This window comes from Martes martes, assembly GCF_963455335.1.
Source record: "Martes martes genome assembly, chromosome: 10".
NCBI lineage: Eukaryota > Metazoa > Chordata > Mammalia > Carnivora > Mustelidae > Martes > Martes martes.
In genome coordinates, this window is record NC_137898.1 from 20,546,825 (window position 1) to 20,574,567 (window position 27,743).

The following is a 27,743-nucleotide window of genomic DNA, read 5'->3' on the forward strand; positions in this document are numbered from 1 at the left end:
GGGCGCGAGGACTGCCCAGGTCCCCCTTCCTCTTGCCGGAGCGACACCACTCTGGCGGGATAGCCCAGGTCAGGGCTGTCTTGGGGAGCCCAGGTCGAACCTGTGACTCCCTTCATCTGTCTGGGACTCAGTTTCAGCAGAGCAAAGCTGATACCTGCTCTGTCCACCTACCCAACCCCTGCCCACCTAGCAGGGTTGCCAGGGAAACTAAACAAGAGAGCCGCCAGGAGGACGCTTGGCAAAAGCCTCAGGAGCCACACCTGCCAAAAGGCTCCAGCCTCCATGCAGCCGCGGTGGACTTGCTTGCGCCGCCTTGTGGCTTGGCAAGAATCTGCAGCTCTAAGTTGCCACAGGGGGCCGATGCACAGGGTGGCTTGGGAGGGAGACGACTGGAGGGTGTCTCGCAGGGGAGCCACCTCGACGGCCAGCCCTGATGTCCCCCTCGACCCGCCCCCCGGTGGGCCACCCGGGAGTGTCTGACAGCTTGCAGGCTCCCTCGCACAGACGACTCCTTGCAGCCAGTCACAGGGAGAGGGGCCCAGCCCCCACACACTCAGGCCTTGGCTCTCTTGGGAGCCGGATCAGGAGCAGATTCCCATGGCAGGAATAAAAAATATATGGGTTCCCTGGGCATCCTAGGGGGGCTAAATGCGGAACCACCCTCAGGCAAGGTGACGGGGAGGACAGAGACTCCTGCTGACCCCAGCCACACGCATGCCTCCACGGGGTCCCAGGGCCTCCCTCAGGTGGGCTCGGGAAGAGCCCAATTACTCATACCGCACCCAGTGGGACAGCTGTCATCCTCCCCGCCCCCCCGGGGGAACCCAGGACACCCGTTCTGGCGTGGCAGGGCTGGAAGGAGGGGGCAGGGCTGAGGTGACAGTTCTCTCTCCTTCCACAGAGCCCCTGGCCTCGTGCTGTAACAGCTGGTCCACTGACCGGGAAAGGGGGACTGGCCAAGCCTGCAGGGGAGGGGTCCCGTGCCCCCTGCCCAGCCCAGGTCACATTTGGTAACCTCATTACCTTCTGTGTTAGGGAGATGGAGGAGAGAGCAGGGCAGGATGGAGGGAATAGACTTCACTGGCTTGGAGGCCCCCTTCTTTTTCTCATAACTGGGCGGAATCACCCCACAATTTAGCAAAACACAGATTCACGGGGAGCTGGCAGACCCGGGCTCGAGTTCTGGTTCAGAATCTAGCTCGGGGCCCGCCTCATCTCTGGAGCTCAGCTGCCTTGTCTACATAGTGAGGAAGTCAGACGGGACGGTCTCTGTTCCTTTCTGAGTCCCGAAGAACTGACCCCGAATGGCCACCTGTCACGAGCGCTAGCCAAACAGGAAACTAGCACAATCCCAATCCCGACAACGGCATGGGGCCTTGGAAGGGAAGCAGGGTCTTTGTGAATCACCCTCCCCAGGCTGGCCAGCCACTGACCTCCCTGGAGTCCTCCTGCCCTGCTCCCTTTCTCAGGGGCCGGGCTCCCATTGGGACTGTGGGCTGAGGGTGGGGGGCGGGCGTGTGCAGAAGCCAGAACTGAAGGGGGTGCGGCCCCAGCACAGAAGGGTCTTGACTGCTCACCCGCCCCATCAGGGGAGCCTCAGCTCGAACTACAGCCCCAACTAGAGCCTGGAGATTCCAGTCAAGCCCGTGGCATCCAAGTCCATCCTGGGACACAGGAAGCCCAGGAGAATGGGGCAGAAGAGAGGTGGAGGGGGATGTGGGGGCAGTAGGGACAGGGAGTGGACCTGGTGAAACAGGCAGATCTGAGAGTGCCTTAGCGGGGAAGAGAGGCAGAGGAACGCGGGGAGTGGGAGTGGGCCGCAGCAAAAGAACGCAGAAGTCAGGACATTAGGAAAAGAGAGAGAAAAGACTGATTCCCCCCCACCCCACCCCCTGCACCCTGGCCTGGGCCCTGAGGACTTGGCTGGCTTCCTCCCGCGCCCCCTCCCCCGCGCCTGCTACACTGGGTTTCCCTGGCTCCTCTCAGTCCTGGAACGTGCCAAGCGCCTTCCTGATGCGGGGCCTCTGTACATGCAGTTCTCGGCCTGGAGGCTCCCTGCTCCCCTCCCCGAGCCCCACGCTGCCGAGGCCGGTTAACTCTTACTCACCCTGTGCCTCCCAGTTCCAAGGCTGCTCCTGGGAGCCCTCCCCCGCCCCCCAGAGAGAGTCAGATCCAGGGTCTCTGGCCATCAGACAGGGCGGTGAGGGAACTGGCGGGGCCAAATGCAAACTGTGAATGCAGGGCCTCTTGTTCATAAATGACTATGAACTTCGGGAAGGCAAGAGCAGCCCGGTAAAGTCAGCACCGTGACCTTGTGCGCGCAGAGCCCAAGGGACACCGAGCAGGTGGCCTAGGGCGTGCGCCTGGGAAGTCAGCCTCGCTCTCAGGACTTCCTGCGTCCACCCTTGATCTCTTCCTAAGGGCTGTCCTTGTACAACGACTTAAAGCTCATGTATTCCCACGAGTCTAGGGACGACCCAAGGGCAGGGGTGCTGTAGGTTTTATATACAACTCTGTCTTCCCAGCTCCCGGCACAGCTCCTGGCACAGAGTTCAGGAAATATTCTAGAATGAATGAACGGAAAGGGGCGGAGAAGACCAAGCGGCAGAAGGAGGGAAGGGTACACGGGAAGACTGGATGAGACAGGGAGGGACAGAAGAGAGGAGAGGGTCAGGGAAGGGGGGGGATGGCCGAGGAGGAGGAGGCCGGGGAGCAGGCAGAGGGGAGGCCGGGAGGGGAGGCCGGCGGTACTCACAGCTGGTTGACGGGCTGTCGGTGCCATCCAGTTCTGCCCTGGGGAAGCTGTGCCCGGAATGGGCTGTGAGCAGGGTTGACTCGATGGCCCTCTCGTGGGCAGTGAGCACGATGGTGGGGGCCCGGCCCCCAGCCCCGGGGCCCGACAGGGACTGCTGCATGAAGGCCAGCTTGTCCTTGGTCCTCCGTTTCATGTCATCCCATCTGTGCTTAATGTCCTTGACGGAGCGGGGGACCTGGCTGACGGAGGTGATTTTCCGAGCTATGCCTTCCCAAATCTTGTCCCTGTCGGCATGGGACAGCCGCATGGTCTCCCTCCCAAAGAGAACCGCTTCGTGGTGGGTCACCTCCGTGACCAGAATGTCCAGCTCCTCCTTGGAGAACTTGGGTTTCCTCTTGCGCTCGGCCAGGGGCGCCACATTCCTTGGGTTGAATATCCCACAAAGCACAATTGGGTAAATGACCATCAGGGCTGGTGGTCCTCCTCCTTCCTAATCGCCGGCCCCCAGCGGGGGAGCCAGGAGGCACCTGGGCACCCTCGCCCACTCACCACCACCACACCCTCCTCCTAGCCAGAGGCCCCTTCCCCCACTCCTCAGGGGGCAGGAGAGCAGGAGGGGTGCGGCATAGCGGGTGGGAGCGTGGCCTGAGTCAGTTGCCTTCCGTGGCAGGCCCTGCCTCAGCCCTGGCTAGAGGGGAGAGCCCAGGCTGTGCACTTGGCCTCTCCCGGATACCTCTCCCAGCCGGGTCAGAAGTTATAGGCGCGCAGACCTTGGGGTCATTACTAGGGAGGGGAAAGCAGAGCGACGTCCAAGAGCTTTAAAGCCCTCCAGAGGAACAAAGCGTCCTTCCCGGGGTTAGGGGCAGACCATTGCCCCTGCAGACGGCTCACAGGGCGACTATTTACAGTGGGCGTCCCAGCGTGTGGCCTCGCTGGTGACGTCTCTGATTAGGGTGTGGTCACAGAAAGCTCACTCTGTCCTGTGGCTCTCTTCATCTCCCTCCCTGGTTCCCAAGTGCCCCGCAGGTCCCCACCTCTGGGGGTGTGGACACTCCCTCCGACCTTGGTGCTGGCTAGCAGCCGCTCTCTGGGGGTGAGTCACTGTGGCCTTTTGGCAGCTCCGGGGGAGTGAGCAGTGAGCAGCCCGTAAGCGCCCACTGGGAGACCAGTTCCACTCTGATGCAGGCCAGGAGTGACCCTGGCTTCCAACTGCACAGAATAGCCAGGGGCTGTTTGACTGGCTGAGACCTTGAGACCCCCCAAGAGAGGAACCCCGAGCCTGAGTCCCTCCCCTGCCACTCCCACAACCACGGCGAGAGGCGTGGGGGGCGCAAAGATACTTCAGCCCTCACCTCCCCACCCCACCTACTCAGAGCACCGTAGCTCAGGAGAAGGGAAGGCTGGGGCTTTGTTACCAGGCCAAGATGGTGACAGGGGCCCGCACCCGCACTCAGACAGACCTGGAGCTAGATGCAGAGTCTCCTGTGCAAACCAGCCTCCCACTCTATGAAATGAGGGTGGTAGTTCTAGGACCGGCTTCTAGGGCTGCCAGGAAGAATTCCTGTGGGAGGTTTTCAGTCTCTCCACTATTGGCATTTGGGGCTAGAAACTTCTCTGTGAGTGGGAACGGGCGTCTTGGGCCATGTGGGACGTTTCTCAGCATCCTTGGCTTCTGCCTGATAGAAACCAGTAGCATTCGCCTGACAACTTGTGACCACCCAGCACGTCTCAAAGCAAAAGAGCCCCCGGCTTCAGACCACCGATCTCATGAACGCAGAGCCCCCAGCATAGGGAGGCCATAAAGTCAACAATCATTATGTTGATGCCCGTTCTCTTCCCGGCCCACCACTTAATTTTTTGAAAAAACTCATCAACTCCATCCAAACATGCACAAGGCCCGAAGCTGTCACGGTACAAGAGAAGATGTCTGCACACGGGAATGAGCAAGCGCAAAAGGAAGCTGTATGTTAAGGGGAAAGGCGGGTTCCCAGGATGAAACTGGCTTCCCCTCCGATTACCACCAGAGGGACAGCTCCGTGGCAACAAACCACACCCCCAACCACCCCTACTCCTTGGCCGTTGAAAGAGAGGGGCCCCACCTGGTGCCATCTTGCATCAGATAGGCGCTGGCAGACAGGTCAGACCCCAGGCCAGCAAGGTTGCAGGAGCAGAACCCACCCCACACAGAGCCCAGGAGGCCATGCTTTCGCCTGAGCCCTGTGCACGAGTAGAAAGAACGCAGGCCCAGAAGTCCAGAGCTGGGTTCAAGTTCTGGTTCTGCCCCTGACCGTATGACCTTGCATATGACCTTGCCCCGCTCTGGGCCTCGGCTGTACCACTGTGGCAGGAAGGGCAGGATAGAGTAGGGGTTCTCAACATGAGCAGCGCGTCAGCCTGGCTATGGCGAGCTTTAGAGATACCAGTACCGTGGGCTCATCCTTGGCCCGATGAAGTCAGAATCTCTGGGGTGTCAGAGGATCGTCCAGCTAGTTCAGATGATGTCTTTCCTGGGGGTTGTGGTCAAGCCTGTCCCCAGAGTGAAAGATCAGAGATGGGTGGAAGTGTGGCACGGAATCAGCTCGGCCGGCCAAGCTTCCCGTGCAGAAAGGCCCTGAAGCCAGGCTGCACTCAGACATACTCTCCTTTGCTCACCTAGAGCCAGGCGGGAGCCACAGGGAAGACGCCCAGGCCGCCAATCTGGTCCCCACTTCTGTGTCCCTGGTCACAGTGCCCTCAAATGCAATCCGGCCCCTGTGAGGGCCCAGCTCAAAGGCCCCCTGCTCTGTCCTCTGGGCCCTGGCAGCACACCGTCTGTGCCTTCATTCAACGAGTGCGGTACAGGAAATGATTTCCACGGTGGAAGGAGGGAGTCCGGGGAGGACTGGGAGGGCCAGGCCATCGAAGGCCATCAAGGGCGCCCCGTTCCCCGGTCAGCTCTGCAAATGGGTGGGACTTCTAAGGGCCAGGCCAACTGGCACCCAGTGGTCAGGGAGAAGGCGGTTAGGAGTGTGACCATGGCCTTCTTGGAGCCCCCTGCAGGGCACGAGCTCTCCAGATGATGTGAAAGGGGGCTGGAGGGAAGGGTCCACCTGTCCTTGGGCACCTCTGTTTCTGCCCCTATTAAGTGGCAGTGAGAACAGCCGCCCTGAAAAGAGGACGAATCCTAGCGTGCTCTGGAGAGTGTAAACCACAGCCCCTCTCTCCCTCCTCGCCCCCTCCCCGTGCTCCCCACCTGCAGCTCTCAGGTGGGGAGACCATGTGGGCAGGAAGGCTTGGGGAAGGGGACAGCAGACCTCATCATAGCCTCCCCACGTCCAACCAACTTCTTGTTTGCTGGGAAGGTGGCAGAGTTGAAATACAGCACACTCCCTCTTAGGAAGTTCCTGATGGCCCTCCCTCCAGGCACAACCTCTCCCACATACCCCAGCCACCAAGGGTCACAGAACCGCGCAAACACCCACAGAAGGCTCAATCAGTGGTGGCCCTGGTCTGGCCATCTGAGGCCCTCCCCACTCAACCCAGCTCCAAACACCCGTCACAGCTCCTGGGGCCTAGAGAGGGGCACCAGGGAGGCACCAGTGCAAGTCTGACCTCCCACACAGCGCACAGACCCCTCTGGGCGGGAACCTGGCAACCCCTGCCTGGGCCAGCAGCACAGACCCAACAGGAGGGCTGTGGGCAGAGTCCTCAGTTCCAGGCTCAGTTCAGCCACCCCTGGGCAGCCCTGGGCCAGTCTCCTGCTCTCTCCGGCCGGCCAGGAAGGATCCTTCTGGCGTAAACTTCTGTCCCGAACACAGCAACACAGTAAAACCACTCTTGAAAGTACTCATGCCTGGGCGGTGAGTACCATCAAAAACTGAGCTAGACTGTGCCAGAAGCCTCCTTTTCCAGGGGGCCACTTCAACAAGTGCTGGCAGCTGCACTGGGATGAGTCCTGCACCCCCACAGCAGGAGACGGCCCTGTGAGGGGGTCAGAGTCCCAGGAGAGGGGCGCCCCCTCCTTGGTGGGAATGCTGTCCAGAGCTGGGGGCCCTGGGCACTCCAGACACAAGGATGAATGTGCAGACGTTAGGGGTCCATCTGTAACCCACAGGCTTCCCCCAGAGCGCCCTGATGGAAGGCTGGGGAAGCAAAAGGGTCTTCCCAGAGCTACATACATCCCAAGCCCTGCAAACAGCAATCCCGGGGCCTTCAGGGGCCTCCACCGCTGGAGAACTCGTAGGCCCCAGTACACTCCCTTGGCTTCCTTTCTGGAGTTTGGGAAAGGCTCCTGGGAAATCAGCAGAAAACAGGACTCACCTCATCCAGTTGGCTTTAGTCTCGTCTGACCCATCTATAGACTTGTAGCGGTTATTCTTGTCCACAATCTGGAAGACAGAGAGAGAGTCTAGAAGGCGCCACTCTTGAGTGGCTCCCGTGTCCCTGGGCTCGTCTCCAAGCCAGGGTCTCCCTCCCTTCTGCTTGCCCTCCTGCTACAATGCCTCTACTGATGCAGGACTGAAAACCGAGTGGGGGCCAGGAATCCCAACTCTTTCTCCTGTCCTAACGGAAGACCAGAAACATGGCGAACAAGCAGCACTTCCAGGAGCCCCGTACTGCAACGATGAAAGTTAGATCCAATCCTTCTTCTTTCCCTCTAGCTTCCCCCAGCACTGGGTGTCTGAGCACACATGAGAGGGGCTTCCTCCTCTCCCCAGCCTCAAGCTGGTCGAGAGCCACAGGGCTGGGCTGGTCCCTTCTCTTCTGTAAAATGTCCTGATTTCCTCATCACTCTTGAATCAGAGTTCAGCTGGGTATGGAGTTCTAGGCTTCAGACTGTTTAATTGTCTTTCAGGGCCTGGAAGATTGCCCAAAAGGCTGCTATAGGCTGTTCAGGAAATTGCTGTTGTTCTTTTGTAGAAAGGTTGTCGAGGGTAAAATTTAAGACTTTCCCTTCATTTTGTATTTAATGCGATTTCCCTCTATTTTTGAAGTGGAGGATTTACTCCCTTAAAATTCTTATTACTCAACAAGCATATTACTTGGTGAACACATATCTCTTCTTCCATTCTGGAAAATTCTGAGAAACTCTTACGTTTTTGAGTACAGCTTTTTAGTCATTTTCTCCAGTCTCTTTGTGTAGAATTTCTATTAAACATATTTGGAACTCTCCCCCATGTCTTTTAACTACTTTTTCTATTTTTCTCTCTCCCTTTTTCCAGGCAGTGCTCTGAAAATATTCCTCAGAACTCTCTTCCAATTCACTAATTCTCTCTTTGACTGTGTCCAGTCGAGAATTTACCCCCATATTAACACTCTTCCTTTCTTTTTCCTTTCTTTTTAAATGAGCACTTTTAATGCAATGAATATTTTTCATTCCTAGAATCTTCATATCTATCTTTTCTTCATTCCACCGCTCTGTTTCACAAAGTCACATTCCTTCTGTTTCCCTCTTAACAGCTTTACTGAACTGTAATTGACATATAATGTACCATTTGATACACTTTGACAAATCGAGAAAATAAACATTCAAGAATCACATTGCCACAATCAAGAAAACAAACATACCCATCACCCCCAAATTTCCTTGTGCCCCAGAATCTCCCCCTCCTGCCTCCGTCCATCCCTCCCATCCCGAGTCCACAGGCAACCAGTGATCTTCTTGTCACCATAAATTACTTTGCATTTTCTAGGATTTTATATAAATGAAATCAAATAGAAGCCATGTTCTCAGCACAATTATCTTGAGATCTGTCCATACTTATGTATGTACCAGACTTCATTCCTTTGTACTGGGAAGTATTATTCCACTGCTTGGGTGTGCCATAATTTGTTTTTTTATCTACTTCTTGATGGGTATTTGGGTTCTGTCTAGTTTCTGCCTATTACAAGTAAATCTGGTAAGAGAATCCATTTATAAGTCTTTCTATAGACATGCACATCTCTGGTGGGCAAATACCTTGAAATGGAATGGCTGGGTCGCATGGTAAATATACGTATAACTTTTAAGAGACTGTTGCGTCAACATTTTACATTCCCATACAACAGTGTATGGACCCACCAGCTGGTCCACATTTTTGCCAACACTTGGTATGGACAGTCTTTTTCATTTAGCCATTCTGATAGGCATGAAGCAATATCTCTGTGACTTTAATTTTATTTCTCTGATGATTAATGATTTTGAGCATCTTTTCGTGCAGTTACTTGTCAGCTGCATATCTTCTCTGGGGAAGAGTCTCCTGGAATCTTTGCTCATTTTAAAATTGGTTGTTTTTTTCCCTTATTATTGAGTTTTGAGAGTTTTTGAAAAATATATTTTGGATCCAGTCCATCATGAGACATAGGATACATGAATACTTTCTCTGAATCTAAGGCTTGTTTATTCATTCTCTTAATGATATCTTTCTAAGAGCAGAGGTTTGAAATTCAAACAAACAAACAAAAATCCACTGTTTTGTTCTTTTTAATGTGTATTATCCTTCTTTTATTTCTTCAAGGATCCTAAGGCTGAGGCTGCTAATTATCCCTCATTATCTATTATCTCCTTTGTCCATGGTAACAGAACCCCTGGATTAGAATTGGGCACCTGGCTATTTGTAAGAACACAATACATTTTGGGATGCCTGACTGGCTCTATCAGGGGAGCACATGATTCTTGATCTTGGGGTCATGAGTTAGAGCCCCAGGTTAGGTGTAGAGATCACTAAATAAATAAATAAACTTAAAAAGAAAAAACAGAATACATTTCTTGGTTTCTCTGCTATCTAAGTTCTGGCCAATAGGACGTAGGTGGAAGTGTCAAGTGTCAGTTTCCCAAAAACTTCTTCATAAGACGGCTGATACATGCCTTTCCACCACGCTATTGCCTGGAATGCAGATGTAATGGCTGGAGTTCCAGCAACCAACTTACACTCTGAGGATACACTTTGAGCTAGGGTCAAGCTTGGTTCCCTGAGTACTTAGTGGGGCAGAGCCATAACACCAGACCTAGAATATATTCATAATAGAAAATTTAACTCCTATTTAGCTTGAGCTACCATTATTACTCACAATCAAACCCATTCCTGATGTGAATCCTAAACAGTTATTTTAAATTCACTTTCAGAATATAATTTTCATTTTAGAGTGAATTCATTTGTCATTGATATTCAGAGGCTGTCTTTTTAACACTATCGTCATTAGTTTTGGAGATTTGGATTGTTGGGAGGGTTTATCTTTTTTGCGGGGGAGGACCCTCACTGTAATGTTTTGGGGGGAAAGGGTGGGGGCTGTTCAAAGCATGAACTCTCAGTGCTTTGGACTAAAAGCTCCTTTGCCCCTTCCACACACACCTTCTTTACCCATACTGTTCCTCTGGATATTCCCATCCATCTTCAGACTCTCAACTTGTTCATTACTCACAATCATCAAGCCCAGCTGTGACTATCCGACTTCCCACATAACTTCCTTTCCTTGGTTGTCTCAGGGGCACCTCAAACTTACCTCCCCCAAGGTACCACTCCCCCAGGACCACCCCCAAGCCAGGTCCTCTCCTACTTTCCTCATCACAGTATCTGAAACCACCACACACTCAGGTTTCAAAAAGAAAGCCATCCCTACTATCAAAAACCAGTGAATGGTATACTTCCTATGGGTGAACTGTACAGTATGTGAATTATGTCTTGAAAAGGCTGTTAAAAACAAAAACAAAAACAAGTTACCCATCATCCCTTGCTCTCTCAAAGCCCTCCGTCCAATCCCTCAGCAAGTCCTGCCATCGCATGTCAAAACTTCCCCTCTAGTTCCACCATGTCCTGCTTCCATGCTGGTCTGAGCCATTAGCTCTCTTCCAGACAAGCACAGGAAACCCTAACTCCCCTCCCCTGATGGGACTCCAGACACCCCACCAGTTCTCCTTGGAGCATCCACTGTCATCTTTATGGATGTCACTCACCCAGGGTCATCTGCAGTGCTTACAATAAAATCTGCACCTGGGGTCACAGCTTCCAAGGCCCGTGTCGCCCTACCTCCCCGACAGGCGTCCTCCCCTTCATGTGCGGTGGCCACAGGCCCTGACAGTGAGCCTTTCCACCGGGAGGGTTCATTGCCTACGACCTCTCTGTCCCACTCTTAAAAAATTCACAATCACGAAATTTTTCACGCATTCAGAAATTATAATGTGGCCGCCGACAAGAATGACCACCGGCCGTATCTATCCCCCACCTAGCTCGCCTGACATAGTTGAAGACCATCTCTGCCTCCAATTTTACCCCCTCTCTCCAAGGTTAAGCACCATCGTGAGGCTGGTGGGGAGCCTTCCCATTTTTACCACACGAGGAGTTTTCTAGAAAAAAAGGTACAGAATAGTTTTGCAGGTTTGTATAGTTCACAGATACAGTGTCCCAGTGAACCTACCCTTCTGTACCTTTTTCCCACTGACTTTTGCATGACTGGTCCCTTCTTATCTTTCGGGTCTCAGTTCCTGTCACTTCCCCTGAAGAAGTTTTCCTGACCTGAACCTAAAGCAGGCTCTCCCCTGCCGTTTCCTGCCTACCACATGCCACCCTCCCAACAGCATCATCTCTATGACATCACCTGTCACTTCCTTTTACAGATCTAATTGCACGGTGCAATTTTGACATTGACAGTGTTTATTTGTCAGCTTGGCCATCGACCATCTCCCTCACTGGACCATAAGTGAATGAGCGCAAAGCACATGGCTATCCAATTCATGATGGTAGCCTGGCCCCGGACCCACCACACAGCACATGGCATGGGACAGAATCCTGGCTGAACGAATGAATGGGTGGCTGAAGAGCCTTTTAAGGAAAAAGCAAATTAAAGGGGAAAAAAAAGTCTAATGTTAATATTTTAGGGTAAAGGAAATGAGTGGTGTGCTAGAGCTGGCTTGCAGTGACTAATGAGCGCAGACTCTGGAATCTTCCAGAATTTTATGAACCAGCTGTTATTAGAAATTTAATTATACAAACTTATAATTCCAGAAATGCTATTTTGAGAGTAATAAATACTGAATGCTTACCACTTCCTAATTATTTTCTATTTCACTATCATTGGTCTTCTTGAGGGAAATGGGCCTCTGCTATACCTGCACGGAAGAAATGCTACGGAAGAGTGGCTAGCACCTGTGTCTGCCCACGGCTTGCTTCTGTGACCTCACGTGGGTACCCTGAAATCAGCCACGGTGGGAGCATTTACACCACGGAAATTGGCACGGACTCCCCCCACCCCCACCATCACCACATGACCGGCGTGTGTCTGTATGTGCGCAGAAAGTCTGGGAAACACATTTCAAGCTCTCAACTCTGGTTGCCTCTAGAGGAAAGCAAAAGAAGAAAGCAGGATGAGGCTTTTGCTTCATTTGTCTATTTATGAGGTTATACTGCCTTTGTGGCTTAAATTTTGCAGATAGTGCTCGCTTCGGCAGCGCATATACTAAAATTCGCAAATAGACCGAAAGAGAGAGCATGCAGCTCAGGCTTCACACTGCCCCACATCCATGCCCCAACAGTCTCCCCAGATGGTGCCCCAGTCCTTGGGGACCTTTCCCTGGAATGTCGCAGAACCCTATACTTTATCATAATGAGTCCCCCTGACATAATCATTTTCTGATTGTTCCTTTCTCTCCTGGAGAAAAAGAAAAGCATCTCTCGGCACTGCAGCCAGTAGCGGGAGCACTCGGCGGGCACTAAGAGCCATGGAGCCAGAGGAATGAGCTAGAACGTTGGCTTCACCATTTACAAGTGAGTGACCTTGGCCTCAGCTTCCGCATCTATAAAATGGGGTAAAGGCCAACACAGCAGCCCTGCCGTAATGACCCATGTGGGAGGCGCTCAGTAAACAGTTGTCATGACTGGAATTTGGGTTCTGACTGGAATCACAGTCTCTGGGCTCTTAATGAAGAGACAAATTGTTAACTATCATTAATTCTGGGCAGTGGGAGGTTTTCGGGTCAACAATGAGTTGTTGGGGCGCCTGGGTGGCTCAGTGGGTTAAAGCCTCTGCCTTCGGCTCAGGTCATGATCCCGGGGTCCTGGGATCAGGCCCCACATCAGGCTCTCTGCTTAGCGGGGGGCCTGCTTCCCCCTCTCTCTCTGCCTGCTTCTCTGCCTACTTGTAATCTCTGTCTGTCGAATAAATAAATAAAATCTTAAAAAAAAAAACAGTGAGTTGTTGTAATCTGCCTCTTTACAGCTTCAACTGGGCAGAGGGGCTCTGGGGGAGGTGGGAGCTGGGAGGGATGGGGGGACTGCCTCAGGCCTCTGATGCTGGCTCAGATCTAGAGGTTTGCTGAGGGACAGTTCTGGCCTTATCTTTCCCACCCATCAGGATTTTCTCAAATCAATCATTCATTCATTCACTTAACAGCTATCACTGAGGGGGCTGTCACCATGTCTGGCTCTGCGGATAAAATGGTGATCCAGGGAGACAATGCCTTTGCTCTCACAAACCTCACAGTCCAGGGAGCCACAGAAGAGAGACCACTGTGACAGTGCATGGGCAGCACGGTGGTGGGCAAATCTGTGGAAGGGGGAGCTCAGAGCTGTGACCAGGGTCTGGGAGTCAGTTGAGGACCTTCCTGGGAAATGTGGAATCCAAGAGGAGGTCTTGGAGAAGAGGAAAGTGAGGGTGTTCTGGGCGGAAGGAGCAGGAGGGGGCAGGATCTCACAGAGCTTGCAGAGCACGTCACACGTTACTGAGAAACCCAGGCCACTCTGAGTAGACAGCTAAGACCAAGATGGCTCAGGAATGGTCAGCCAGGGTCAGATGCTCAGGACCCAGCCCACAGAAGGCTGGTCTCCCTGTGCCTCCCTCACCGTAGTAACAACTAACAAAGACATCGGTAACGAAATGCCAGTGGCTACCATTCAAAAAGCCACTTCGAGAGCACCTGGGTGGCTCGGTCGGTTGAGCGTCTGACTCTTGATTTCAGCTCGGGTTGGTGGGATCGAGCCCCGCACCAGGCTTCATGCTCAGCAGGGCGTCTGCTTGAGATGCTCTCTCTCCCTCTCCCTCTGCCCCCCACTCCCCCCCCGGCTAGTGTGCAGATGCACGCACGCATGTTCTTTCTCCTTAAAATAAATAAATAAATAAATATTTTTAAAAAATAAATAGCCAGTTTAAAAAAAAACCAAACCAAAAAATCAATTTCACTGTGCCATGGAGTCTGACACACTGTTTCATGGATTCTCACAACTCTGTGAATGAGCTACCATCATGGTTCCCATTTTGCGGATTAGAAAACTGAGGTTCAAGGCCACTCAGTAATTTGCCTGGGGCCACAAAAGAAACGTGTGATGAAGCCAGAGTTTGTTCCAATTCCGGCCTCTGCTGGTGTCGCCCGCCTCTTACGCACTCTGCAGAGAGATGGGCCTTATCCCCACGCTCCCTTTAAGGACCTCGTCAGAATCGACCAGGGAAGTCCTGGGGACCCCCTCAGAATTTCCAGTTTTGCTGCAGGCTTGAGGAGATTTGCTGTGTGAAGATCTGCATTTTAATACAGAGGAACATTCTGCTTGGTGACAGAACATTCCCTGCCGTCAAGGGTTCACTATTGGGCTCCTCTGAACGGTGCCATCACTGGATGCTGCAGAGATTAGATTTTCAACAACCTGATTTGCTTGCAACTTTCCAGGAACCCACGGATCCATAAAGCATTCTGATTTTCAGCTCTGCGCCTCTTCTTAAAGCAAAGTGGTTACAAAAATGATTGATGAAGCTATTCACAGTTGACAAAGCAGTTCTGCGCATCTCAGATGCTCCTCCCAGAACCCCAGGAGGCAGACAGCATTGCCTCTGTTCTCCGGCCACTTCCCAGCCTAGCGAGCTGAAATGGCAGAGTGAAAAAGAGGCCGGCCTGAACCTGAACTTAAACTGAACACTTGGGCTGGAAGTGGGGGAGGGAGGCGGGGGGAGTGGCTCTGAGATTATTTAGGCCCTGGCCTCCTAGCCTGGTGTCTACAGATGGGCTTTGGCAAGGGGAAGGGGAGGTCCCTTAAAATGTGAGCAGCATTTGGGGAATATTGATATATAACTTCCTAGGCTACTCTGGGGGCTTGAGTACCAGATCTAACCCACCCTCCCCCGCCTTTTAACTGTTAATGGAGTTAGTGCTTCCTCTTATCATTCTAAAACTCTCTTTTATCAAATTTCAATAAAAGGCCTAGAGACCTGATTAATGAGGCATGTTTACATACAATCCCAAATCCCACATCCAGGTTTTACACACTGTAATATCGCTCACCATGCCCCCGTGACACTAACTGGAGATAACACCGAGATCCCTGATCTGCTCATCACCCACTATGCACCTGCCTACAACAAGCCTCAAGACTCACAACTCACAAGGGTGTGTTCTGGTGGACTCTGCATCCCCATTTTATACAGAAGAAATCTAAGGCTCCAGGAGAGTAAGAGCCTAGCCCCCAAGATGCACATCCCGCAAGTGGTAGGAACGTCTGAGTCCAAAGCCCCGTAAGCAACTCAGACAGGTCTTCCCCACTCAGGTCCACTCAAGGTGTCCCCTGCCTCGTTACCAGCTTCAGGGCCAGCTACCCCTTAACCCTGAACACACTCAACCTCCATAAATTTACCCGTTGGTGAAACCAGTGGGCTGAGCCCTTGGGCAAAAGGACTGGAGTAGCAGCAGGGTTAGAATGGGCCAGAGGGAAAGGGCATAGAAACCAACTTCAAATATGCCACAGATGTCAAGGGCCTTCCAGGTTGATGGGGCAGAGGGAAGCAGCGGACAGGGCTCATGTGAAAAGCACCCACGGAATGGTCCAAAGAAAAGCAGCCCCTTCACCGTAGGTGGCTTGCGCCCAGTCACCAGAGAAATGATCAAGAGTCAGAAAAAAAGCAGAGAACAAAGCAAAGCTCTGAGACAGCATCTCACACCCACGAGGTGGCTAGAATCAAAACACTGGCCACCTGCAGGCGTCGGCAGGGACGAGAAGGACTCTGTCCTCACAGACGGCCAGTGAGGGGCAAAATGGTCCAGCTGCTCTGGGACACGTCTGGCAGGTCCTCAGATGATTAAACACGGAGTTCATTAACATGCAGTTGATTAACCCAGCAATTCCGCTCCTAGGTAGATGCCCAAGAAGAAATATGTCCACACAGAAACTCGCACACCAGCATGCACAGGAGCAAAGAGCCAAAGATGGAACCAACCCCGCTGTCTGTCGACAGGCAAACAGACGAACCAAATGTGGTATGTCCAACTGCGGAACAGAAAGGCCACAGAAAGGAAGGATAATGTTACATCCACAGGGACAACGTGTCACAACAGGGAGGCACCTGGAAAACATCAAGCTAAGTGCAAGAAGCCAGTCATGACGGGCCACCTACTCGTTCACATGAATCCCCTGATCTCCTATGATCTCCTTCATAGGGAAGTCCAGAACTGGGACATCTCTAGAGACAGAGCAAATCAGTGGTTCCTTAGGGCTGGAAAGGGGAGAGGGGTGACGGCTAAAGACAGAGTTTCTTATTGAGGTGATGAGAGGGTTCTCCCGCTGATGGAGGAGGTGGCTGCATACAGAGGAGAATATACTGAACACCACGAAATTACACACTTTAAATAGGCAAACTGTGTGGTATGTGACTACATTAGAATAAAGTGGTTTTAAGAAATCTGCCAAGAGGCACCTGGGTGGCTTAGTCGGTTAAACATCTGACTCTTGATTTCAGCTTGGGTCTCGATCTCACGGTCCTCGGATCCAGCCCCATGTCAGACTTGGTGCTCAAGGGGGAAGGGGAGGCAGGTGGGTGTGCCTGTCTGCCTCTCCCTCTCCTCCCGCTCATGCTTGCTTGCTGAAATAAATAAATAAAATCTTAAAAGAAAAGAAATCTACCAAATATTCATCATCAGCAATCAGAGAAGGAAAAGGAAACCATGTTCTCCTATCTGCTTGACAAGTTCTCCCTAGAGAAACATGAGCTTCTGTGTGAGTGGGAATACCAAGGGGATGGCATATGGGCATTCGTGTATGGGGTTGGAGATGAGCTTGAGTTTTGGTTTGAAGTCCTGACCCCCACGATCAGCTGCATGGCCTTGGACAAGCAACCTGGCCCTTGAAGCTCCAGTTTCCCAATTGGGACAAAGAGGAAGAGGGACACCTGTCCGCTGGGATAGTTCCAAGGATACAGAATTATGGCTCACAAATCCTTCAGTGGCCAATGAACAGCAGCGATTTGGTGGCTGTTAGAGGTATTGCTGTCCGCCAAGCCTCACTAGCTTTTGCTGAGGACCCCCCGGGAGTTTAAGGCTGCCGAATTGGGCTCCAATGTGACCCATCCTAAAGGAATTTTCAAACACCGGAAGACCCCAAGTCCCCTATTATTAAAGCCAGGAAGTTCACTAGAAATTAGTGTCTCTCAAAACGAGGGCCTTCGAATATGTTCTCAAGATCCAAAAGCTCACACTAAGAATTTTTAATTCAATGTTTTCATTAAAAAAATCAGTATATGGGAATCACTAGGAGATTCCCGTCCCAAAGAGTACTGTGCTTGGAACTCGGTTGGCACCTGTGGTCGACTGAATTCTTGGCCCCAGTTCCTGCCCCTCCCCATGGGCCTCGGCCATGTGATTCCGCACGGGGCTCTCTCTTACAGGTGGTGGGGACTTCTTCTCCAGGTGCCTCCCTTCTCTGGCTTGGCTTCAGCTGTGTGAGTTGTCTGGCCGATGGGATGTTAGCACACACCAAGCAAGCAAAGACTGGAAATGTGCTTGCAAGGGTGGGCTTGCCTCTGGGGCCTCTCTGCCTTGACTGGGAGAAGAGTTTCCCCAAGGAGCCCCTGCTCCTTCAGACCGGGCCCAGTACATGGAACAGACTTGGCTCCACGGTGAGGCCACAAGTTTGCCCCGTGGCTTGTGGCTCAGCATTCCAGCTGCACCCAGCGAAATCAGCCCCTTACGGTCCCCCAGCAGACACCCCAGACACCCCAGACTATAAATGAGGACCCGCAGCTGGGCCAGCCAATACACGAGCAAGCATGCAAGACTGCTACTCTATAGAGCGGGTCGGCAAACTATGGCCTGCAAGGGAAATCCAGCTGCCACCGGTGTTGGATGGCCGAGCAGTGAAGAATGGTTTGTGCATTTCTCAGTGGCTGGAAATAAACCAAGGGAAGAATATCTCATTATGTGAAAGGTACACAGAATTCAAATTTTGGCATCCGTAAATAGTTTTACTAGAACACACCAGACCTGACTATTCTCCCACCACAAGGGCAGAACTGAGGAGGGCATGTGGGGTCCACGGAGCCTAAGATATTTACGATCTGGCCCTTTACACAAAAAGTGTGCAACACCAACTCTAGGTCACCGAATTCTAGACACACAGCTGACCAGACGACAGTACTTACTGCTGTCTGCTGCGAGCTAGCAAAAGAAGAGTAAATGCAAACTTAAGAAACACGAGACGCATTCTGGCAAAGAAAAGGGTAGGAACCATCGAGGCAGGTGCACTAAAAGATTCCCCAGTGTTTTAGAGACAAATGAAGAAAATAAATGGGTCACCCGATAAATGGGAGTTTTGTTCCAGGAAAACACCGTCTGACACACTACACTGATTTCCTTCGTTTGAATTATGTTGGTTGGTATCATTCTGTTCATTTTATATTTGTAAGTCTGTCTTGGGTAGTTGTAGCTGTTTAAGAGTTAGAAGAAATGGAGGCACGTGGGTGGCTCAATTGGTTGGGTGGCTGCCTTCAGCTCAGGTCGTGATCCCAAGATCCTGGGATTGAGCTCCACATCGGGCTCCCTGCTCAGCAGAGGGCCTACTTCTCCCTTTCCCTCTGCCTACCACTCTACCTACTTGTGCTCTCTCTCTCTGTCAAACAAACAAATAAATAAATAAAATCTTATTAAAAAGAGAGAGAGAGAGAGAAAAGAAATGTTGTTTCATCTAGATCTATGTTGATACCTTTTCAAATTACGTTAACTTAAGATTAATGTAAAATTGGGACACCACCACCACCCACCCCCCACAACACTAAAAGTCACCTGACCAACAGATACAGGAAAAGGTGCTGAAGTTCTCTGGCCAGGACGGAAATGCAGATCAAAACCACAAAGAACTACTCCTGCAGGCCTGTTAGAACGGTTAGCATCAAGGTGACAAGGGAGATCAAGCACTGGCCAGGATGTGGCGAGAAGGGAACTCCTGAGCGTGGCTCTGGGAACGTACACGGACACAGCCACCATGGAAAAGAGTGCGGAGGTTCCTCAAAAACTTAAAAATGGAACTACCACATGATCCAGGATTTCCACATCTGGGTATTTATAAGAAAGAAACAGAAACACTTAATGTGAAAAGTTTTGTGCCCTCCCATCTTCCTGTAAGCAGCATTGCTTACTACAGCCAAGACACGGGGACAACCCAGGAATCCCTTGGCAGATAAAGGGACGGGGAAGGTGTGGTAGAGATCTACAACGGAGTGTTACTCATCCTCGAAAAAGAATGAAATCTTGCCATTTGCAATGACACGGATGGACCTTCAGTGTATGATGCTAAGTGAAAGGAGTGAGACACAGGCAAACACCAGGTGATCTCACCTATATGTGGAATCAAAAAAGAAAAACATCAAAACCTGAACGCCTAGATATGGAGAACATATCTTGCCAGAGGCAGAGGGTGGGGAATGGGGGAGCGAAGACAGTCAAAGTGAAATAAGTAAGCCCTGGGTATGGAACGGATAGCACAGTGACCATAGTCATACATATATTTAAAAAGTCACCTCAATATGACCCAGGTGAGAAAACCACCACAGCAGAAGTGCTGAGAAGACAAGGCATGGTTAAGGTCAAGCTAGGAGCTCCTTTACACTGGACATACTATGCCAGCTCAGAATAGTTTTTCTTGCTTTTTTATTCCAGAATAATAGATTAAGAGAATAACAGTTCCAGACAAAATGGGTTCACCAACATAGTACATATTTGTGGGGAATCTTTGGTTCAGTTTGTGATTCATAAACAAACGACCAGCATTTGTCAAATAGTTATATGAGACAAGCCCATTTAACGCTTCTGATCTTAAGAAGGGTCTTAGGACTGGAGTACATACTTTTTACTCCTGGAAGAGCTGATATTGAATTGATAGTGTTTTAAGGATCCCTCGCATCTTAGAACATGAGAAAAGCAACTTTTTTTCTAGTATCATCTTCCATTCTTCCTTCTAAGCACACTCTGTACTTTTGCTATCCCTTATCACCTTTCATCCCTCAACATGACCCGTGCCCCCTGCTGCTCACGTCCCTGTTCCCTCAGTCCCCGACACCATCGGCCACTCACTGCAACTCATCCCTCAACACCTAGTTCAGGCCTAAAAGCCAGGAGACCCCAGTGGCCACGCGCACACTTAGTGCCCAGGGATCTTGTGTTCTGCACGCCATTTCCACTAAAACAAATTAGGACTCCTGGGAGAGATGGCTAGAACATCTTCTTGCTCCAGAAAGTAAGGGAAGTATGAAAATAAGGACAAGGAGCCAGTCTGAATGGGCTCCCGCTGGCCAAATCTAGGGCAATTTAAACATCAGAATGAATAATGACAGGAATGGACTAGAACATACAGAAGAAAAAAAAAGGATTCAAGAGTCCATCCTGATGCTAAAAATAACTTTAAAAATGAGGGATGAGGTGGAGGAGAAAATTGAGCACTTTTTTTTTTTTTAACAGAAGGATGTCCCGTAGTAAATGTAGAATGTAAATCATTTCAAGCCATGAATAATAATTGATGATGCAGGCAAGAATCATCAACAGTTGCTAAAACGACTGGGTAAAAGATAAGACAAACTGACCTCACCTGCCTCCCGCTATCTACAGGGAGAAAGACACAACACGCTCCGTGCCAAAAAGCTACAATCTGCATCTATCATGAGGAAACAATTAGGCAAATCTAAACCATGAAACGTTCTGCAAACCACTGCCCAGGACTTCTCCAAGATGTCAATATCCTGAGAGAGAGAAAACAAAACAAAACAAAAAAACGACGCAGGGGAACTCTTCTAGAATGAAGGAGACTAATGAGACGTGACCATTAAATGTGGCACGGGATGCTTGAGTGGGTCCTGGATGGGGGCAAGACTGTAAAGGCCACTTCCCCAGGGCCACAGGCAAGATGTGACTATGGACTCCAGTTGAGACAGTACTGTAACCATGGTTAAATTTCTTGCATATAATAATTCTATCATGGGGAGAGAGGACAGCAGTCAGCAAACTATGGCTACAGCTCAAATGCAGTCCCCTGTCTGCTTTTGTACAACTGGGAGCGAAGCATGGTGGTTGTAGTTCTTAACGATTACAAAAATGTTTTTTATATTAATTTCATTTATATGGTTTTATGTGTGAAACGTAGATGAGATGTGAGTTGCATCTGAAGTTATAGGATGTTCACATCTGGTGTTCACAAATAAAGTTTTATTGGAACACAGCCACGCTTGTTCATTCATCTACTGTCTCTGGCGGCTTTTGCCCCATGACTGTAGAGTTGCGTAGCAGTGATGGAGAGCACGTGGCCCATAAAGACTGATGTCTATAACCATCTCTCAAGCAGTTCGGAACACAAAACAAAAAGAAACAAAACACAAAAGAGCATGCACGCACCCCCACAGGCGCCTGTCTGTATATACAGGAGAGATTCAAGCAACTGTTACAAAATGTTAGCAATGAGTGAATTAGGTGCAGGGTATGTGGGTGTTTATTATATTACCCTTGTAACTTTTCCATGGAGTCTGAAAATTGCAAAATAAAGAGTTAATAAAAAATGAGCAAACAAGCATGGGAAGTACCTGCTCATACACATATACACACACGCATCAACCTGTCTCGGGTGTTCCTTCTTTTCTTCCTGGACAAGCCCCTTATTCTTGCCTTCTCAGAGCTCTCCCAAACTCAGTGATACCGGCGTGCTCCCGCTGATGTCTCACGGCATTGCTACTGTCGGCTTCTATGTCCCTCTATCCCAGTCACTTGGGGGTTTTCAGACTCTGTTCTGGAGGCTGTGTCATGAGCTTCCGCACATCCAATTTCAAGTTTTGAAATAAGCCTCCATTTTACGATGGAACTTGAAATGGAAAACACTGGAAATACCATTTCACCTCGGTTTCCCCCCAGGCATAGTAGGAGGCTAGCAAGCAGAGGGGCTGACCGACAGCAGGTGAGGAAGGCCCCCACACAGCGTCCTCATTATAAGGACCCCCGGAAATCTCCCGTCCAGTATCAGTACCCAGAAGGGCAGACCTCCCTAGGAGCTAACCGGGGACTTTTCACGATATGGACGGAAGGTGCTGGTAGCTGACCAGGCTTCCCTTTTCCCCAGTGGCTGCCGGATTGGGACCCCCTAGAGCTAACGCACATACAAGGGGCAGTTCTGGTCTGCATTTTTAGCCTCATTCCTGCCTCTGCTTAGGGTCTCCGTTCTTGCTTTTCTTTCTTCTGTCACTCCCAGTTTTAATAAGCTATGATGTTCTATTTCATGTGTCCTGCTAAGCTACCCTAAATCCCTTCTGGAACAAGACAGAGTCTAAGCAAGAAATGTAAATAGACACCCTGTGCTGGCCTCCTCTTTCTTCCTCCTGTTTCCAAACCCCACGGCTGCCCGTACTCCCAAACACCCCAGGCCTGCAGCATGGTCTCTGGCCATCGCTGGCCGAGGGCGGCCTGGCAGGCCCGGCAAGGACTTCTAGGATTTATCATTTCCAATGAGATGAGAAGGCAGAGGAAGGGGGTATTTCTTTTCTAAGCAGCCAGAGGTCCAGGCAGAACTCTGGCAGAGGAGGCCAGGCCGTGGAGAGATGTGAAACAGACATGGCCACCAGGTCCATCTAGAGGCAGGCCCTGGCCTGTGGGACCAGGTTTCCTCTGGGCGGAGAGGAGACGGAGAGGGAATGCGTACTGGGCAGGAAGGATGAGTGGAATAAAGTCAGGCAAGGCCAACAGAGTGGAAGAGTGAGAAAAGGAAGGAAGGCAGAGAAGGCCCAGGAGGCAGAAGAGACGGCAGGTTCTGGAGTCAAGACTGCTAGGTTAGAACCCCAGCTCCGCTACTCATTACCTGCTTAGTTTTGGGCAGACTGACTTCCCTCTCCAGGCCTCAGTTTTCCCAGCAGTACGATGGGTAGAATAATATCTACTTCCCGGGGGCATCGTTAGGATCAAATGAAATCATGCTGTCAAGTGCTGAGCACAGACCCAGAAACTTCGTAAGTGCTCAAGAAGCGGGAACAGGCACGCTTCTCCTTAGCTCTGCCATTATTTCCACTGGAGTAGAGTGTGCACACTGAGGCCCCGTGGAAGGAAATGTGCTGAATGAAGGCCAGAGCTTTAGAAGGCAAGCAGAAGGTCAAGAAAGACATCGAGAACGGCTGTGAGACAGCATCTGACCAATGAATGCAGTTTATCGGAGATACCATGCTTCCATATCCCGGTCCAAAATCAGCGCTGTGGTTCACCCCACCTTTCCCCACCCACTTCCGTTCAACCAACGCAGCAACTGAGCAGGCAGAGCTGTTCCTCATTCCTGCTTTTCCCCAACTCAAAGCCTGAGGACACGCGTCCGCGCACACACACACACACACACACAGGGCTCTGCTTTCTTGAGCCATCTTGCCTATCTGTTCTCTCAGGGCCTCTCACCTCTCTGGATCACAAAGGTCAGAGCCTCCACACGGCCCTGCGACCTCTGGCCACTCCCTCCCCCGCACCCATCCCTCTGTGACAGCTCACAGCAGCTCCAAGGCCCTAGGAAGGAACCTCCAGCAGGGCGACAGGGCTGCCCACCCCCTGGGCCCTGAACTGCAGGCCACGCCCACTCTCCACTGGTAGGGCTGGTCTACCACCAGGTTGCACACTCCAGGGGTTCCTCCTCTTCCTTTCCTCCAGACCGCAGCCCCATTCTGCAAACCGGGGGAGGCTGCTTGCCCAGCTGGGCTGTCCCAAGGTGTAGGTTCTTGCGGGCAGCGGAAGGAGCAAAGCCCTAGATTTTTGCCTCTGCTGAACCTCTACCCATCCTTCAAGATCCAACTTCAGTCTGCCCAGTCAAAAGCCACTCCCCTCCTCCCTGGCCCCACAACCTTCTACAAGGACTACAACCACCAGTGACACTCTGCCTCAATGGTACCTGGTTGGGAATAGAGCTCCTCGCCTCCCATCCTGAAAGCCTGGCACTGTGGAAAGGCGCTACCTTTGTGGGAAGCCACAGTCTACCGTGCGTCAACCTTGGGAGTTGGGGTTACATGCTTAACCTCCTCAGTCCTGGGGTCCATCCTCGGAACCAGAAGGCCAGGGACCTTCGCCTGTGGGGCTGTCAGAGGAGTAATGTAGCACCCAGCTAGCCTAGAATCCTTGCTTTCGAGCAGCCAGACTTTCAAAACAAGCCAGCCAGCCTTGCTGGCTCTCTCCTCCCCTCCCACTCATATCTCCATCCCCAGCAGCATGGCTTCCATCTTGAAACTGCCCGTAGCCAGGATACAGAGCCCGGTGCCCTGCGCAAGCCCAGCGGCTTTCAGTCCCCCCTGCTTCTCTGCCGCCAGGCAACCACCGCCCATCCTTTCCGGGGGCCTCAACTGCATCCAGACACGTGCTTCGTGTGCCCTCCGCCCAAGCCCCTGTCCTCAGGCTGACCTACATGCGCCGACCTGTCCTTGGACCGCCCACCTGGGCGTCTCCTAGACATGGGCACCTGCAGCTCACTCACCATGCCTGAACTCACCTTCGCCACTCCCCTGGTTCAGGCCAGCAATCTCCAGCTCTCTGCATGTGTCGACAGATGTCCCCCCCACCCTAGACACGCAAGCCCACTGCATTCACCTCCTAACCCTTCTTAACAACCTGCCACAATACCGTAGCTTCAAACACCGCCCATTTATTACCTCACAGTTCCAGAGGTTGGAAGGCTTAAAAATCAAGGTGTCGGCAGGGTTGAGTTCCTTCTGGAGGCTTAAGGGAAGATTCTACTTCCTTGCCTTTTCTAGCTTCTAAAGGGAACCTGCATTCCTTGGCTCCTGGCTCCTTCTTCTATCTTGAAGGCCAGCGGGATAACATCTTCCCATCTTTTCTGAGTCTGATTCTCTTGTCTCCGTCTTATAAGAATGCTTGTAATTCCATGGGGCCCACCTCCATAATCCAAGATAATCTCCCTATCTCAAGAGCCTTAATGTAATACCCTCCGGAGAGTCCCTTTGGCCATCTACGAGGACATATGCAGGGATCCAGGGTCAGGACACGGCCATTCTCAGAGAAGCCATGATTAGGCCTACTACACTCCCCTCCCTCCAACCGCTCCGAGTCTCTAGGATATCCCTCTAGCGACAGCAAAACTGTTGACCTGTTTCCCTTCCATAGGCAATGTCTCCATCTGAACCTTCTTGGTCATAGAAGAGCTTGTCCACCCTACCTCATCGCTCCTCTGGAGTCAACCAGATCTCCAGGAGGACAGCCCCCCACCAGGTTTTTCTTTTTTCTTTTTCTTTTTTTTTTTTAAAGATTTTATTTATTTATTTGACAGAGACCACAAGCAGGCAGAGAGGCAGGCAGAGAGAAAGGAGGAAGCAGGCTCCCCGCTAAGCAGAGAGCCTGATGTGGGGCTCGATCCCAGGACCCTGAGATCATGACCTGAGCCGAAGGCAGAGGCTTTAACCCACTGAGCCACCCAGGCGCCCCCCACCAGGTTTTTCAAGGATGTTACTGTCTTTATCTGAACAAAGCCCCCTGCCCCCAGGTCTGCTTGCAGCCGTCCCCTCCCAGCTCCTGTCTCTCCTGCACTGATCTCACCACTGTTCCAGCTTCCGAGAAGTGGGTCTAGTGGTCACCTGGGTTCTAACAGTGTTCCCACCTTGCCGCTCTCTCAAAGGGCTTCACCACAGCACCATCAGCCACTGAGACCAGACCATTCTTCGTGGGACGAGGCTGTCCCATGCACTGTGAAAGGTTTAGCAGCAACCCCGGTCTCTGCCTTCCAGATGCCAGTAGCATATCCCGATCCCAAGTTATCATGGCCAAAAATGTCTCCAGACGTTACCAAATGTCTGGGGTGAGCAGGGGCTGGGGGGCACCAACTGCCCCAGGTCAAGAACCACTGTCTGACCAAGTAGTTCTTGCCAAGGTCGCCAGTGACTTCTCTGGCACTAAATCCAGTGGACACTTCTGAGCCCTTCTCTTCTTGGCCCTTCTGGCCTCCCCACCTCTCAGGCTGCAATTCCTCTCCCTTGCAGGATCATGTTCCCCTCCTGGACCGCTAGCCCTAGGCCCTCTCCACCTCTAGTTCACCCGTTCTCCCTGGGGGCTGTCCTCCGCACCCCCAGCCCTACCGACACCTACATCCAGGTGACTCAGGAACCGACATCTGCAAACCCCCATTCCCGGCTCTACACCCATGTAGCTAACTGCCTAGTTGACATGGCCACTGGGGACCTTGCTGTCACTCCAAACTCTGCGAGTCCAAAACCAGAAAGGGGATCTCGCCCTCTGCCCAGGCCCTGCCCTGCATTCCACTTCTAAAAGTCGCCTTCCTGACCTACTGAGAGAAGAACACTGAAGGACTTGTTCCGGCCAATTCCCTCTCCCTTACTTAGGCCAATTGATCTGTTTTCCAGTCAATCTCGCTCATCCCTGAACCAGGTCACAAACCAGTTCACCTGTCGCCACGTCGCCTCCCCACTCTCGGTCAAGCCTCCATTATCACCGATGTAGAGAACGAATGTAGCCCTCTAACTGGGATGTGGGCACCCATTCTCCACCAATGCCCCCACCCCTGATCTGTTCTCCAGGCTGCACCCAAAGTCACCCTTTCAAAAACATAAACAAAACTTTTTATTGTTCTTAAAGAGCAGAAGTCCCAGTTTGGTTTACTGGGCCCTAGACTTCCAAGTTTCTCTCTCCCTCTCCCAGCCCCTGTGTTTGCTGCACTCCAGATATGATGACCTTCTTCTAGTCATGCAAATGTGCCATTCTCTCCTGCCACAGGGCCTTTGCACATGCTGTTCTGTCCATCTGGTGGGCATTCTCTCCTGTCAATCACAGCTCCACTATCAGGAAACCTTCCCTGACCTCTGGTCACATCAGTTACTCTGGTTGTTCCCTTTTCTCCTAGCCTCACTGTCTCGTCATCTCCTGAATCATGATTTTACATTTATCTATCTTATTGTTTGATTCATTCTAGCTTCCCCATAAGAAGCCCTGTGAGGGCAGGACTGATGTCTGATCTGGCCCATCACTATATCCCCAAGGCCAGTTCAATGCCCAGCACAGAGAAGCCCCACAAGAAGGGTTTAATTAATGACTAATGAATGATCTTCCTCCTCTGTAGCCTGACTTTCTCTACCGGCTCTGCCTTCTTCCCTCTCTGTTCAAGCTTGACTCCCGAGAGTCAAGAGTCATCCCTAATAATCCTTCCTCTTCAGATCATCACAAACCCTCTTCCTCACCTCCACATCCCATCCGTTAATAAATCTTGGAGATTCTCCTTCCTGAGTCTCTCGCAAATGTGCCTGCCTCCAGCACCCAAGTTGAAACCAGCATCTTTGCCTGCCCATCCCCATTCTCCATTCTGCTACCTAACCTGCCCATTCTGCAAGGCCTCTGCCTGGCCTGCTTCAGTGCTTTCCCCCGGCCCACAGGAGAAGCACACACTTACCCGGACTCGGGAAATGTAGCGTGATCTGCCCCTGCCTCCTTCTCTGCTGATTTCTTGCCACACTGACTCTTGAGCTCATTGCTAACACCGCATTGGACCTGTTGGGAGCTTCCCTCACTCAGCTGCTCTGTGTGCCTACAGCATTCTTCCATCTCCCGTCCCCTGACTGCTACTCAGTCCTCAAGTCTCAAGCTGAAGGAAATCCTGCCCAGACCCCTCAAGGAGGCCAACGACAACGATAATAGCTAATACTCACTGCATGCTTCCCGAAGGCAGGCATGGCTCTAAAAACTTCATAGTATTGACCTATTTCCTCTCCACCATCAGTTATAATTATTCTGTTATAGAACACAGGCACAGAGAAGTTAAATGACTCGTCC

General features: G+C 51.5%; 1 protein-coding gene across 2 annotated transcripts in view; it reads right to left on the bottom strand.

Annotated features, from left to right (window-relative positions):
• Positions 1–27,743, bottom strand: part of PRDM11 (PR/SET domain 11) — a gene marked incomplete at its 3' end in the record, with an annotated part of 77,426 nt that overhangs the window by 15,737 nt on the left and 33,946 nt on the right. The window contains exons 5-6 of one of the 2 annotated variants that reach the window (XM_080815193.1): positions 7,055–7,122; positions 2,756–3,177 (exon numbers count right to left, since the gene is read on the bottom strand). In XM_080815193.1, coding sequence (XP_080671319.1) covers positions 2,756–3,177; positions 7,055–7,122 — 490 coding nt within the window. The remainder of the gene's footprint in view (positions 1–2,755; positions 3,178–7,054; positions 7,123–27,743) is intronic. The other variant, XM_080815192.1, reaches the window with a different exon arrangement.